Consider the following 16148-nt stretch of genomic DNA (forward strand, 5'->3'; position numbering starts at 1 on the left):
TGGGTGCCGGGGCCGCTCCCCCGGGGCCTTGCCCCCCGCGGAGAAGCCGAGGCAGCCCAGAAGAGCCCAGACGCAGCAGTGGCCTTAGGCAGCGTGCTTTATTGCCGGGCTGTCGCAGTCACTCGCTGATGGTTGGGAGAGAAAGCGCAGTTAGAGAGCATGTTAATAAATAAAATAACTTACAATAAATAAATAACCCCTCCCCACTACCTCCACAGGTAGAGCTGTGGTACAGCCTTTGGAGTAGTTACAGGATTAGTCTTAAAATAGCTCCAGCATGTGTTGAATCCATTCAGCTTAGGGCTGCTATAAGCTTTGAGTTACCAGCCCTTGGCCCACGCTGCAGCTTTCTATGAACAGGAGGCGCAAGGAGGCTCCCAAAGAATCAAGAGAAACTAAAGTTCCCCAGGAAATAATTAGTCTATGCAAGCTGAGGCACAGGAGCTGGGCTAGACAAAGTGTTCAGGACTGTGGAGGCCAAACTGCTGAGTTAATTACCGTTAACACAATGCAACACTGCTACTTTTTGTAGTTGTATGGGCTACACTATGATGCTACAACAATGCCAGTATTTACGAAAAAAAAAATACCAGGGACTCATTTGTAACTAACTGCTTCCTTCTCCCCTAGTGCTTCTGCCTACCCAACTCCAGCAGATGCTCTGTATGTTTGCAAGCCACAGCACCTGTGGCCAAGGCATTTAAAGACTTTTTCCTCTCTCCTCCAACCCCTCTGAAGCTTGCTTTTCCAAATGACCTAGCTCTTGGAGGCAGCGGAAGGCCTCACAGGAGGGACCTCAGTACAGCACAGGAGCCAGGCAGCACCATGCAGTACTTACTGCAGTCTCGCTTACTTGCTATATTTGCTTTGGCAAGTCTTGGACACATGGAGGAGGAAGCAGAGACAAGTGGCATAGCAATACCTAAGCCCTTCTTTTCTAGGAACTCCAGGAATTTCTCTACCTTTCATCATATGCAGGTGCAGCTTTACTGGGAATAATTATAATGGAGCATGAGTGCAGAGCCGCTGCTGGCAATTTAACCACTCTATTGTCTAGGCCAAGTCTGAACACAGTTACACAACAAGACACTGGCAAGTGGCCTGCACTAGCACTCCCACTGCTCCAGCACCTGCTGAAGTGTGAGGGAGAGCCCCGGTGAGAGAATACCCAGCTCTTCCCAAGTGGAGGCAGAGCTAGCATTTGCTGGTTCGTCTTGCCTGCCAGCAGAGGGTGGCATAATTCCGCAGCTGGAAATAAATAGCTTCTGCACAGGAGCTATGCCTGCATGAATCTGGAGCTAGAAAAAAACCGCAGAGTTCTTCTGGGAAGAGACAGGTGGACCTGGCAATGGGGACTGGCACAGCCGTGCACACACACTGGTGATGTGGACAGAACCCACCATCAGAGCAGATGCTCTGGGAGGAGGTGCTGTTCCTCCAGTGGGTTCTGGAGAAACCCAAGATGGGAAGGGTGCCCACCCTCACAACCTTCAATTTTCAGAGGAGTCTGTCTCTTCATTGGAGCCTTCACTCTCAGCATCCATTTTTCGTCGATGGTGTAGAGGTTTCCAGGGAGGGTTAATCCTGGGTGAGTTACGGACAGGCAAATGAGCTGTGTCCCCGCTGGAGCTGGTGGGACCGGAGACGGAAAGACTTGAAACCTGAGCTACCCTGCAAGAGAAAAGACAAATGCTAGGCAGCCTAACTTGTCATCTCCAACCTTTACCATAGCAGTTTTGGAGTGAAGCTGGGAGGAGGCCTTACTCACAACTAGTACAGGGATGGAAAGTTGTTTGTGGCGCAGAGGGGGAACACCTTGCACTAGCACCTACCACACTCAGTGCATGACTTTCTTCCTGTTTGAACAGATATTTCTTCTGGGCTGAGCCTGTGTCCTCCAATACTCCTAGTTTTCACCATCCAAACAAAATTTCGTTGTTCATTAGAGACTGTTGCTTCCTTCCTCTAGGTCCCTCTTTGAGGCACTCTCTTCCCCTCTATTTCTGAATCTTTTTCTAAGGATTATGTTAGCTGCACCAGGCACCCCAAAGAAAGAGGCCCTCCTCTGCTCAAGCTGCTCTGTTAGCTCCCCTATTGTTTTATAGCAGAACACAGGAATACGGACAGTACTTTAGTAAAGTCTTCCTTAGCATGCTACCTTTAATCTGCTGCTTCACCTCCTACTTTAGACAACTCCACTTACAATTTCTCAAGTTCCTGATCCATGGCAGGGTCCAGAAACAAGTCTCCTTTATCTGGCAAAGCCCCTGAAAAAAAAACCACAAAGAAAAGTATCAGAGCAGAGTTAGGCTATTCATTCATAAAAAGCGCTCAAGCCATAGCAACATCCAAAATCTGTCCCGCAAGGCAGAGAAGACTCTTCCTTAAACCTATTAATTATAGAAATGGACACTGAATGTTGAAGATCATGGACAGATAAAGAATGATGATCCATATTCTGTGTCCTTAACACAGGCTGTAGCTGACCTCAGACTAAATGGGAGACACTCAGTAGTCTCACCTCTCAGAGAACTTGAAGAGCCATAAGGATTGGCAGTTTCCATTCACTATACAAAACTACTGAGTACTGACTGTCAGAGAGATGACAGACTGTCAGCTTCGGGCCTCTGCTAATTGCTCTATATAGTCACCAGTCCCAGATCCTATCAGAGCAATAAATATGTTGTCTGTGCTACGGCCTGAAGCGTGCACTATACCACCCAGGGAGATGTATACTTCTGTGCCACCTGCCTTTCTTGTGGTGCACTGAGCTTGAGGATCAAAACACTCCACAGATAGAAGACTATTGCTTTCCTTGCAATTCAGGAAAGTCAGGCCTGACTGGTGCACATGAAGTCTACAGGAGTAAGTGTGGATGGACTGTGCTCTAGTGTTGCTTGCTGTCTGGGTGAAAGAGTGAAAGGCTGGGCCAGTAATGAGGTACCCTCTCTCAGCATAAGTTCAGGATTGGAGGAGCTGGTTGATCATCCTTGCCATTCTCTGAAAGGCACCTCAGGAAGAGCCCAAAAAGGAAGATGGGGCTCTTAGGAAACCCCTCCTTCCCAATTCTGTAACAAACTCCACCTTGTACAGGGATCATGGGAGGGAGGGTGTGATCAGCCAGCACAGAGATGACAGCAATTGCCTACTACAGCCTGGATAGTGCCACTGCACACCAGGGAAAATACAAATTACCAAGTGAGGAATACTCTTGTTTTTCAGGAGACCTGGGTGCTACACTCAGTACCTTTGGGAAGGGCCTTTGTGTTGCCCTGTGGGGACACAAATCTGGTTTCTGTCCCTGGCACCTTGGTCTTGAAAGAGGGGCTGGAGAGCCACCTGCCTCACACAGGCATGCTGGCCGCAGTCATAAAAAAACATAGCAATGAGTGTCTAAAAATTACAACCAGATTAGACCAGAACTGACTCCCCCGCTTCTTCCTGTTCTGGTCTTCCCCTCCTGCAAATAAACAGGAAAGCCTGGCACTGCAACACAGAGCGTCAGGAGGTCCAGTGAAGTTCCCCAGCCTGCTCTCTTTCATGGGCTCAATTAAAAGAATAAGCAGCTAAAGCTTAACTTGTTTCTGCATTTGCAGAATGCACAGTGAGGTCTCTAGGGCACAAGAATTACTCAGGAGAGTCAATAAACAACACTTTAAGGATTCACAAATCAACATTGACACTGGAGTTAGGCTATGGATTCCAGTCTGCCTGAAAAACTCACCAGCACTGCCCCAGCCTGAACAAGTGGCTCTAATCCCTACCCTTGTTCCTCAAGGCAGGGTACTGGCTTTGTGAGACCAGAGAGAAGGCAGGCATCCTGACAGAAAGCTCCCTTGCCTGAAACTGCCCTTGCTGAAGGGCTTTGGGGAGCTTGTGATCCCCTACAGACCAAAGACTATTGAAATCACCCTTCAGGAGAGATTAAAAGACACCAGGAAAAGAATTCTCCTTTCCTTGCCAAGATGCTAGCACCTGTCAGACTTGTGGCTGCTGCCCCTCCTCTGTAAGAGGCCTCAGCAGGAGGCTGGCAGAGGGCCAGGGGACGGGCCCACATTAATGGAAACGAAAACCCACACGCTTTGTAGATGGTACAATGGAAGCTGTGGGCAGGGTTTTTTTTTTTCTGCTCATCTGTTTTCTTTGCACTCGACTAGAAGTGGATTTTATAGGGCAAAGGAAAAAAAAGATTTTGCTTGGTGCAATCCAGGCATCACCTTCCCCAGTGAATACACTGCTTCCCAAGCCTGTTTGCAGAGGGGAATTGCAGGACTGTATTCATGTGCCTTTGATACATAATCTTCATGTTCCTGGGTAAGCAGCCCTGCCCCAGAGGAGCATTATCAGCTTAAAGGGTTTGCTGTAAGAAGGGGCTCTGCCAGGGAGAAGACACTTCTACTCTGCTATGATACACACCTGTGCAAAAGAACAAGCCCTCAGGCAAGCTACACCTTTTCACTGAGGTTTGTCTTTGTAATACAGGGACGGGCAGATACTTGCATCTAGAAGTAGAGGAAGATGATACCTACCCAAAGACAGAGAAAGCCTACCCTTAGTGGCCAGATGATTTGCTGAGTGGAGATGAATGAAAATGAGTGTTTGGCCTTCCCCACATTTAAACTTACCTCCTGAATACAGCCTTGTCAAACACAAAAAGCCATTTCTATTCCCCTTTGCAAGAGGAAGAGCACAAGAAAGGCATGTGGAGGTATTATGGAATTGCAAGTCTGAATTATGTATGGATTATGTACTGTCTTTTGCCAATGCAACACTTTGCTTCCTTGCTCTGGAACAATATTGACCAGCACAACATGGAAACAAGCAGTGAGATGCTGCTTGGTAATCCCTCTGGTTCCCACAGCAGTCTGGCACAGAATTTTGCGGCAGTTTGTGTTTTATGATACCACCAGATTTTCAGCAGGCCATAGATATATTAGTGAGATCACTCTGCCTTGAGGGAAGATGGGGAAGAGGTGGGGAAGACTGGGCTTTGAGTCTTTGAACCAAGGAGGCAGCAGAGCTTTTCCCATCAGGTGTGCCTCCTTTTCTTGTAGACAAGAGCAGTCACTTAAAATCTATGGGAGAATGTAGGGCTAAAAGGTAGGATGGGACTTCAGATCAGTACTGTCGACAGCAGTCAGCCACCTTACTTGTCTCCTGACCACCTCTGCCCAACCTTTATAGCCAAACATGTTAAAACGACAAGTTGTGCTAAAATTATCAGTGATTGAAGAGGTAAAACATCGCTTTCTTAGGGCAGCATTTCACATCTAATTTTATCCTTGAAGAAGCTCCACAGCTTCAAGCAGACAGTAAGGTACAGTGTTATGTTTTTAAAGTTTAATCCATCACAAAAAGATGAAAAACTTTCCCTCACTCTCTTCCTGACAGTGTAAAATCTGGGGCATAATTACAGAGGAAATTCCACAGAAATGCAGAATGACTGAAAATCTCGAGCTGCACCACTTACAGGAGTCTTACCTAGGGCTCTGTTGATCCCCTGATCCTTTGCAAGTGCCATAAGGAATCCATAGAAAGTCAGTCTCTGTGCACTACTCAACATTTCCTTCACAAGAGCAGAAGGTGGACAGCTAGGAAAAGAAAAACAAAAGGGTCATCTTGTCTTTTAAATTATCATAATTTTTTTTTCTAAGACCCAGCTCAAAATGGAGAAATAAATCCTTTTATCTGTTCTAACACTGTCAAGTTGCCCTGACTCAGTTAAAAACAAATAGCCACCAGCTTGCTTATTTAGCATTGGATCTGCTCCTCATTTACTAAGCAAGATGTTTGAGCTGGGATACATCCCTAGGAGCAGTCTTACCTGTCTCCATTCCAAGGACAGGGAGAAAAACCTAGATTCACTCAGAAGCACACACATCCCAGCTCTTAGCATATTCTTTCAAAAATCAGCTGGGAAATAAACTTTCATGAGGGTTGTTTTGTTGTTATCACCCTTTTATCAGTGATAGTCATCCAAGGGGCAGGAAAACCTCTCCAATGATAGCCTAAATATGTGTTGAAACCAATTTTTAGGTAGGGCCTAAACTGACCTGTCCCCTTCTTCTAATCTCACCTTAACCCCGGCCCTGACTTCTAAGCAATATCATCATAGTGATTCTTGCTCTTGCCTAATACTCTTCAGAGGATTTATGTAAAATAAAACTGCCCCATAAAGAGGAAGTGTTGAACAGTCCTTGGTGTAGTGGCACCCCTGGGAGATGTGGATGTGGTCTGGTGATCCCTCAGGCAAAGGTGGTTACCAAGGCCTGGCTGAGCGCTGAGCTGAAAGGCTGGGAATGACTGCCCTCACAGTGCTGTGCAGAGCATGACCTACCAGATGGGCTCACAGTACCCTTCCCATCTGAAGCTCTCAGGACATACAGGGTATGTAGAACTTTTGTTATTTAAAAGAACAAAACAGCTTGGCATTTCCATGCTTAGCTGTCTATAGTACTAGACAGCAGTTCAGCAGTAATTTTGTGGATCACAAATTTAGATTCAGGCACCTAAAGTGGGAATCAGGTGGAATTTCTGTCCTGAGTCTTTTAGTGGATCTAGCCCATGACCTTCTAGCCGGGCATGTGCTCACTACCTGCAAGAAACTATGAAGAAAGTGTCTGTCAAAGCTATACAATAAGGTCCAACCAGCTCCATCACAGGCTTGGGTACAGACTAGCAGTGTGACCTTGTCTAGGTACTAAGGCTTCAAACTCCATCCACCCTGGTGTGCCTTTCCCATGCTTCAACACCCAAGAATACAACTGCACTTGTTTATCTCCTCTAATTATTAATGATGGTAGATGGACCTCTCCTTGATGATGAAAGTGTCAATGCAGAAGTGAGAAGGAAAGCAGAGACCCAAATCAATCCATTACTTCAAGAATCATCTCAAACCCTATGTTTCTTAGGTCCGTGAAATTGTTTCTCTCCTTCGGTTAAAGCAGTTCAGCTCTGATCTCTCCCTTCATACTTCTCCAGTGAGATCTATTCGGGAGTTACAGCTTCTTCAGGTCCTGTATTTCTTCACAGCATTAACCTTACAAAGGGTATCCAGAGACACAGGCTTCAAATCTGTTTTGGACTCCATTTATACCTGTATTTTGATCTGTCACACAAGGACTCTAGGCACTGGTAGAAGAGAGATGCCTCTACCCCATCGAGTGGGCTGCAGTCATTTGGGAGTTGGCGCTGGCGATGTTGCCCAGAGGATGATGTTGGCACAATCACAGTATTTGGATTCTTACCAGCCAGTAAATCTTGATAAATAGCAGCCACACTTTCCAGGAACTCTGAAAAAACAGAAGGTGACTTAAAACTCAGGGCTATAACTAGCAAAGCATCCTCCTGACCTACCAGACCTGAGATTAAACTGTTGTTCCCTGTTTGGTGTTGTACATAGCGCCACCAGGAAATAAGCACAACACTACCGTATCCTGCATATTCAGATCAGATATTATGCAAGCAGAAACAACCATTTCCATATAAGTTGCTGGCTTCTTCCTGTCAGGGTGATTATGAGAGGCACACACTCTGGGATGATTATGAAAGGCCACTCACTCCATTGAACGAGATTCTTTCCAAGGGAACAGAGGCTAGCTAGGACATGGAGAAAACAGCAAAGAGTAAAAGCTAATGTTGAACACAAAACTAGTTTGCAAAGTCTAAAAGTCTTCCTTCACCTCTCACCACTAAGAACTCATCCAAGTTGGGAACAAACTATATGGAACTGCAAAGGGAGCAAGTTAGTCAGGGCTCGAGGCTATATCCCAGCTTGTCTCTGTGCTGCTCCAAAGTAAATATAACACGGGATCTAGAGGAAGGGCCAGGGCAGGTCAGGGCTAGAGTTGGCAAAAAGCCTCCCCCCAGGATCCTCATGCTACCCACTGTTTACTGCAAGAGTCTAATTTTAAACAAGTTTGTTTATGGATGTGGTCAGCAGTTTACAAATCTAGATTCCATTTGGAGTGGTTTGCATGTGTGTGGGTTGGTGGGAGAGCGTATGACAGGCTGTGCGTGTGCATTGTGCCTGGGTGAACAAGACAGGGATGGGATGTTTGAGTGTGTGTACACAAGGGTGGGCTTGTGAGGACTCCAGTGGCATTTAAGTCCCAAGTTAATGGAAGTGTAATGCTGTGCGTGAGGTGGGTGGAGAGGAAAGGCAGGACATCAGCAGGCCCTGAGGCTGTGCTGAGGTTCTGCAGCTCAGTGGAAGTATTTGTTGTGTCAGAGAAAAACTTTCCAAACACATTTTCTGTACCCAGCTAAAGGCATTACAAGCCTGGTTCTGCCCAACCCAAAATCATAATTTTTAACCATTTTTATTTGATGAATTGTCATGAATAACGTTGCAATATGCACAGGGGAGTTACAGGAAAACCACATCGAGAGAAGTACTGAGAAAAAGAGATTTTTGTATTAGGGATATCAGCTGATTCTTAACTGCTAGAAAGATGGGAACTGACAGGTTGGATCAGATCAGCAGGCCACCCAAGTCTACTCTCTGACCACAGACTATGCTCCCCACAGCTTCTAGCCAGTGTCTCCCAGTATCCAAAACCCGGCCCCTTTTGCCTGGTCAAGGCCAATTATGAGCTACGTCCATAAGAGGGAGCTATTTAAACGTGAGTGGACAGAAATCCATGTGCTTATGTTGCCTTTAGAAAGTGCTCTGTGCTGGGAGATGAGTAAGTGGCACCCCAGCATTCCCCAGTGCTTGGGAGCGTTATCTAACTTTGATAAAGGAAATGCTTCCCTCTTTTTGCGCACTTAAGCCGCTCCCTGAGATTCCCTTTCCTCAACCACACTGTAGGGGGGCTAGGACAAACAGGCCTATGTATTTTAAAGCAGTCTCCCTATAGAGAACAAGCACCTGAACACTCATCCAAGTTTCTCCTCCTTGTCTCCTGAACTTTAGTTTAAAACTACCTGGGGATTTTTACAGATGTATACGTGTGGGTGAGCATATCTAAAGATACACACCCACACAAAATAATATTATTTTATTACTAATTATAATTATTTTTCTGTCAAGAATTTTAAAAGTAGTACCCCATCTAGTTAAAACTCAACCCGGGGGAGAGGGGTAGAGTATGATAAATGACCAACAATATGAAGAAGGTAGATGGGGATCAACTGTTCACTTTCCCTTACTAGGGTTAGTCTCCGTTTGAGAGACTAGGGTCTCTCAAATCAAACAAGAGAGGCGGTTCTTCATGGGACAGGTGGCAGACCTGTGGCAGCTCCTTGCCAAAAGGTGTTGTGGAGGTTACAGGTTTATGTGATTTCAAGGGGAGGCCGGAGAAGTTCTTGGGAGAGGAGTCCACTGAGGGTTCCTAAATCCATGGAAACCATACCCAGTTCAGAAACTCTTTGAGCTGAAACCAGCTCATAGTTGGGCGAGTATTAGGGGCAAGAATTGTGTCCATTTGTCCAGTTCCTTTTCCTTTCAAGGCACTGGCTAGTGGGCTTTTCTTACCCTGTCTCCAGCATGGACCAATAGGGCAGAAATGCTATGTTAAGGAAAGGAAAAAAAAATGATCCTAGTAAAAGTCAGTTGTTAGGTGCTAACATACTCTAGATAAAGCTGGAAATGTATGTCTCAAGGCTAAGACATACACATGCATAAGCCCTAACAGTTGCAGGTATCTTTGTTGTTCACAAAAATTTGGAACCTCCTTATGAAGCCTCCTAATTTCTTGGCATCAGCGATGCCTTTTGTCAGTAGATTCCATTATCTATATATTTTCTGTGAAATACCGTATCCTTACAAGTTTCAAAAAAGTGCAGGGATTGGGAAGCTGTAAAGTTGTAATGCTGTACTAGTGGGCGAAGTCAGCTGCTTCCCAGCATTTACCTGAGTAGTAGAACTGGATTTGGAAAGCAAAGAGGAAATCAGAAAAAGACATCAGGCAATCCATAGCATCATCCATCAGCACAATCCTAGGATAAGATGAGAGAAACAGTTTAGCATCTACAAAAGAACTAAAGTCTGTAACCAGGAACCCCAGATCTAGAGAAAGCGCAGCTAGGGAGCTATGTGCAACCAAAGATTGCTAGTGGCTTGGCCCATTATAAGAGGTTAGGAGAGAGGAATAGGAACACCCACTGCTGCATGGATGTAGACACCCTAATGTAAAATGAAGGGAGCTTAAGAACCTGCAGTGAGGGCAAGATCCTGAATGTCAACGCTCTCACACACTTCAGCTACAGTGTGAACAGAGCAGTGTGACATGGATGTCAAGCATTCAAAGCCTGGTGGATACGATGGAATGAACACTGGCATAAAAACTGCAAGGCTGGTTCACATGGCTATATAAAGAGTAACTGTGCTACAGACAAGACAGTTACACAAGTATTAAACTGGTGTAAGCAGAACGAGACTTATGCTGTTCCTCTGTATACCAGAGTTCATAAAAATTTTCAGATTCATAAGGATAACAACAGTTATTAATTCCCAGTCTATACCCAAACAAACTCCACTTGACTACAGAGGAAATAACATTGCACCAAGAATCAGCTTTCTAATTACAAACTGTGAACATCCTATCCTCCCTTCCCGATGAATGAATCGGTCTCTTTTCATATGTATCAGGTCTATCATTTGACTATCAGGTCAAATTTCATGGAAACTGAAGATTTCTTGGGCCAGGGACAATGTCTTCTTTCTCTCTGCTAAGTCCCAGGTGCATGTAGGGAGCTCCATGCATCCCTATTTTGAAGCATAATTCATGAATAAGGAAAATATCAGCCACAAGCCACAAAGATGAAGTATAAGTCATAGCAAAGTCCAAATCCTCCTTTCATGAAAAAACTCTGGATTTCAGAAGTAAGTTAGGGCAAAGACATTCATAAACATGAAAACAAAAACAATGCTCTGGTCACTGCCACTATGTAAGGATGAAAAGGTCAGTCTCTGAAGTGGGGAAAAATCAAACTTGGGCTGATCAATGACAGCTCAGACTGGAAAACAGAAGGAAACCACTTTGATGGGAAAAAACAGAGTAATCAGATGATGCTAAAGAAAGGTAGTTGGTACTTCTTTTCAACTGTCTGCAGGTCTACTGACCCTGTACAGTCAGTATCTGGCATATCTTGTCATATGAGAAGGATTACCGGTTCATTACAGCCAAAGTACGGGTCATCTAGTAGGGCCCTTTTGAACATGAGGCCAAATGCAATCCATGGACCAACTCATACAGTCCATACACACTGCTGGGGAAACACTGTTCTGTCTCATGTAAAAGACCCCAGGGAGCTGTGTGGGAGGCTAACCTAGAAGAGTTACAGGATCTTGCAAGTCTTCCCTGCCACTCAGACCAGTTCTCTTCACTGTGGCAAAATCAAACATGCAGAACAGCTTGAATTAATTATCTCAAAGAAGAAAGACTGGGGCTAAGAGGGTCCCCAGGAGAAAAACCAGTATTTAAAACAAAACCCTTTGAAGATGTCAAAGTGCTTCTGATTTATTTATTATGTTCCAGAAGCCTCCTCCTCCTTCTGTCTAAAGAAGCAGCAGCTTCAGTTCTTAATTCTCACTAATAAGCATGTTACTGAGATTGTCAATGGCCACATCAAGGAAATGGCTTTGAAGCTGGCAGGCAGAGCATCTTCATCTCTCAGGCAATACTGCTCAGCCACTGGCATTTCCAACCACTATTTAAGCACTGTAACTGTGATGGGCCACATCGCTGATGAGCTGCACTCCCTCCTTTGAAATGATGGTCTGTCTTACAGATACCCTCAAAGCACAAGCTCCAAAGTTTTTGTCAGAGCATTTCTCCATCCTGGAGATGCAAGAGAACAACAGTGGAGAAGGTTTTTTATGTATGTATTATCCAGAGAGACAATATTACATCACCCTCATGACAATCAACTCATTTCACTTGTTAAATCTAAAGCTGTGGTCAATGGCTGTGCTCTGCAGCATCAAGTCCCAGTCTCTTTCTTAGAGAGAGCATGAGGAAGTAGGCAGAGGTCTGAGAATTTGTTGGGCATTTCTTGCTGTTAAAGACAGCAAGGAGCCTCTAAGGAAGACTGTACAGCACATATGTGACGGAGGAGCATCTAAATAGAAGCAGGTGCACTTTGGTGCTGGGTTACTGACTCCACTTGGCCCAGGAGTCTGCACTCCGGAAATGTTGAGAAGTCTTTAAATCCAATACAATTATTTACAAGGAGATTGACTGCAGCTGGCTATATCCCCCCACAGCCAGCTGACTGAGCAGTCAGGGAAGCTGGGAGAGCATCATATGCAACATATCTGCACCTCTTCCCTGAAATATCTGGCAAGGAGAAAATCCTAGCCATGGACTGTAACCCAGACAGCAGGACCAAAATTGAGGACAAAATCTGAAAGTCTGAACTGCCACTCAAAAGAGTTCATCAGGTAGCTGATAATTCAAGTGATTCTTTATTAATTCGTTCTTGTCCAAATTAGACTTTAAGCCCTCAAGGGCACAGACTTACTTACAAAGTTAGTAGTCAGCACTTAATGAATAATGAAAATCAAGGAGAAACTTTGGAAAGGACTGAGGAAAGATGCCTACACTTGAGGGACTCTGGTAAAGGGTGTAGTGGTCTTTCAGGGTTCAAGTGGGTTTGGCTGGCAGGAAAGCCTTGCTACTGTGCCAGTGGGGGAACTTTATGCTCTACCGATTGTGGCTAAAATCTCAGAAACCCAGACTAGACAGGATGTCCCCACGACAAACTCTAGACCAGGCCAAGTTGAAAGGACTTTTCCTGTTCTCTGCTACCATTAAAGGCTAACTGACACAATCTGTCTTACTGTCAGGCTGGCTCAAATGAGTCTTCAGGGACTTGGTTTGTTTACTGATACATGGAGGCAAAAATAAGCAGAACACACAAAAGGGGCAAGATCTGCACTCTCAGGCAATCTTTTAACAACAGGGGTACAGACTTGCAAGCCCTACCACCATTTAGAACTGATCAGCGCAACATAAGCTCCCATACCACATAAAACACCACAGGAGCTGTGAACTACTCAGCTCCCACTATTCAAATGTGGGGAGCAAGTTCCTTGTATTTCTGTTACAAAAGAAAAGTCAGTGCTGAGGTACAGATCTTGAAATCACGGCATCAAACCAGAAAAATCCCTTCATTTTCTGTCCTTCTGCAATTCCAAGATTCAGAAAGCTAAAAGGTGTCTCTGAAGATCAAAGGTATCTCTGTAGATTAAAATCTTCAATCTGCTAATGGTTATAGCCCTTTGAAGAAAAAAAACATCCAAGAAATCTCACAGACACAGATAGCTTGGTTCTTTTTTGGGTATGACTTCTGCATTTGTGTGGCACCAGGAACAGAAAAATGGAACTCTCTGGTGTAATGCTAATAAAACCTATATTGTTGTAGCCTGTGTTCTTCTGCTCTGACATTTCCTGATCTTACTCCCAGTGTTTGTTATCAGTGCATAGCAACAGCTCCTGCATGAGTGAAGCGCACCGTGCTGTGAGATCATCTCAGTCATGCAGCACTGAGACTACAACTACGACTGCTCTCCTCCCAAGAGCACCAATAATTACGCAGGTCCTGGCTGTATCAGTGAACGCTGTGGCTGCTCCCGCCGCTACTTTATTTAATTCCTTTCCCAAGCAAATTAGCAGGAAAACGGTTGGGGGTGTGCAGACTGAAGGAGGAACAATGTCAGTAGATTTGCACATGATGTTCATGCTTTGCAAGGAGTCAATCAGCTGGTGCCAGAAGACAGCCTGCAGAGTTCACCTTTCTAACTGGCAAAGACCAAGGAGGACAATGGGAAGAGTAGGCCAGAAAAAGGACAAGAGAACAAGCAACAGTTGGAAGGAAAGAGACAGTTTAGAAATACAACAAGTTTTGTTAACATTGTTCAACTAGATTAGCTTGTAACAGAATAATAGCAATGTGTAAGTAAATCTCTAGCCAGCCAAAAGTAGGAGTGAGGTCATCCCCACCTGAGCCTGGGTGCCTCTGACAGATCTCATTTCTCTCCAACACCTGCTCCCAAAGCCTGCTTGTCTGTCTCTACGGCACACGCACGGCAGCGCAGCAGGCCCCTGAATGGGGCCTCTAGTTTACAACAGCCTTGTGGATTAAATTCCTTGACACAAACATCATAACATGTGTAGATATGCTGAAGTCTCCTTTCATGCACCATCACAAATTCCTGCTCAGCTCAGCTGGAACCCTATGAAATACACACCAGCGCATGGGACTGGTGCTTTTGTACCTCCATGAAAGGAAGCAGCAGATATATCCCTGCTACAGGGTTAGCATTCTTTCTTAGTCTGGCATTGGAGGCCATGCAACTGTACTTTGTGGAGCCCCAAAGGCCCACTGATGAGCTAGAGGGAAAAGTGGTGCTCAACTTTTCGTTTTAATTGAACCAACAGAGCTTTAACTGCACTTCAATTCAAATAGCAGCACATAGGAGCTGGGGAAGAATCCAGAGAATGAGCCAAGTGGAAGCACTAGCAGATGGGTAACGCTTCCCTTTTTCACTATCCTTTCTTAATATAATTTTCATGGGACACTGATGCTGAAGAAAGATGACAGAATAACAAATAGAAAATGAGGACCTTTTCATTATTTAGGCCATGAACAACTTGCAGCAGCTAATATCCCGATCATGTGCTTGGATCCTGTTTCCAAATGTCATACCTACATCCATGAAAAAAAAGTTACATTTCCATGCCCCTTCTGCATTTATTCAGTAACCTTGCTGTGATTATGTATGTGTGCATGCACGCACACTCCTACTGAGATCTGAACTGACCCACCACCCCAACACATGCATATATCTTATTACATTTTCACTATCTGATAGTTAATAATCAACTACCTGGGCTGGACTGGAACCAGCAAGCACCATCAGTAAAAAATTCCCTATCACATTATCAGTGCCCTGAGCCATCTACCTGCTTTAGGCCTTGTCTAGATTAAAATAAAATTTCAAACAGATTAGCTACCATGTTCTTAGCTAACATACTTTAAAACACTGGCAATCCTTCAGAGGTTAGTACTTTTTAAACATGATCAACCCTAGGAAGCTAGGGCAGGGGAGGAACACATTTTAAAAGTGGTAAACATTATTTAAAATAGAGTTTAAAATCATGTCAGTTAAAACACATTGGCTAAAAATTCTTTTATATGCAACTCATCTTCTAAACTTAGAGCCAGCAGAAATATTCCACACTGATACTTCGGTCCCTGTATACCTTAAGTATACGCTCTTTCTCATTACTAGAAAAACCCTCATGTTAACCTCAAAACATGCTATCTCTTTGTCCCAAAATCCTAAGACCTGAAGGTCCCTGTCCATACCTTTACCTACAGACTAGTTCCTAAATCCACGTATGTAGGACTGGCCTCTCCTTAAAAGAGAGAATGAGGACTCACCTTGCTGCTTTCTGAGTGAGCTCCATTGGGAAGTCAGGGCAGAGCAGCTGCAGCAGGCAGTGGTATTCCTGTGCTGTCAGCAAATCTGCAGGAAAAGAGGTGAGAACATTGTAATTCTTTTACAGGCTGTTCCCTCCCCTTCCTTCCTCTCTAGAAAAAAACCCTCATATTCCAGTCTACTCTCCATTCAAGTAGACTGAGTACTAATGACAATATAACTGCTCCCTAGACCCTCAAAACTGGGCTCTTTAGATGGAGTTTCCAGCAAAGACAATCAGAAAGAGGCCTGATAAAGCGGAATCCTATTAAAGAGACTCCTACAGAGAAACTGGTAACAGGTAGTGATTCAGTGTGAAAGAGAGGTAACCAAAACAGGGCAGTTTCAAGTGAGAACACGGTTTGGTTTGACTTGAATATAACCATGTGGAAAAAGGAATAATTTCAAAAGTTGCTTAAATTTGCTGAAATTCACTGGCATGGTGACATTCACCACAATACGCCTGAAAACCATCCACAGAACATCTGGCAGCAGTAACAAAGGCAAACAAGGTTTTTGGGTTGTGTATGGAAGGCTACAGAGTATAAACCACAGATGTTATTACTTTGGCATTTGGTAAGGCAGCTGGATGGTCTCTTTTGGAATAACGTGTACAAATCTGGTCACTGTATTATAGGAAGCACAGAACTAAGATCCAAAAAACACAAGAAAACCAATCAAGTGATTCATGTTTTAGAGAGCAGCTTTGTGAAAGCCT

At 44.6% G+C, this 16148-nt stretch overlaps 1 protein-coding gene across 1 annotated transcript in view; it reads right to left on the reverse strand.

The window, feature by feature from the left end:
• Nucleotides 1–64: 64 nt before the first annotated feature.
• The window catches only part of CUNH11orf49 (chromosome unknown C11orf49 homolog), a 75310-nt gene continuing 59226 nt past the window's right edge, over nucleotides 65–16148 (reverse strand). The window contains 6 exon segments of the mRNA XM_035902960.1: nucleotides 65–1671; nucleotides 2204–2267; nucleotides 5482–5591; nucleotides 7097–7292; nucleotides 9857–9942; nucleotides 15394–15478. Coding sequence (XP_035758853.1) covers nucleotides 1491–1671; nucleotides 2204–2267; nucleotides 5482–5591; nucleotides 7097–7292; nucleotides 9857–9942; nucleotides 15394–15478 — 722 coding nt within the window. The 3' untranslated portion in view covers nucleotides 65–1490.

The sequence above is a fragment of the Egretta garzetta genome, unplaced genomic scaffold (genome assembly GCF_000687185.1).
Source record: "Egretta garzetta isolate BGI_Z169 unplaced genomic scaffold, ASM68718v1 scaffold329, whole genome shotgun sequence".
NCBI classification, from domain to species: domain Eukaryota; kingdom Metazoa; phylum Chordata; class Aves; order Pelecaniformes; family Ardeidae; genus Egretta; species Egretta garzetta.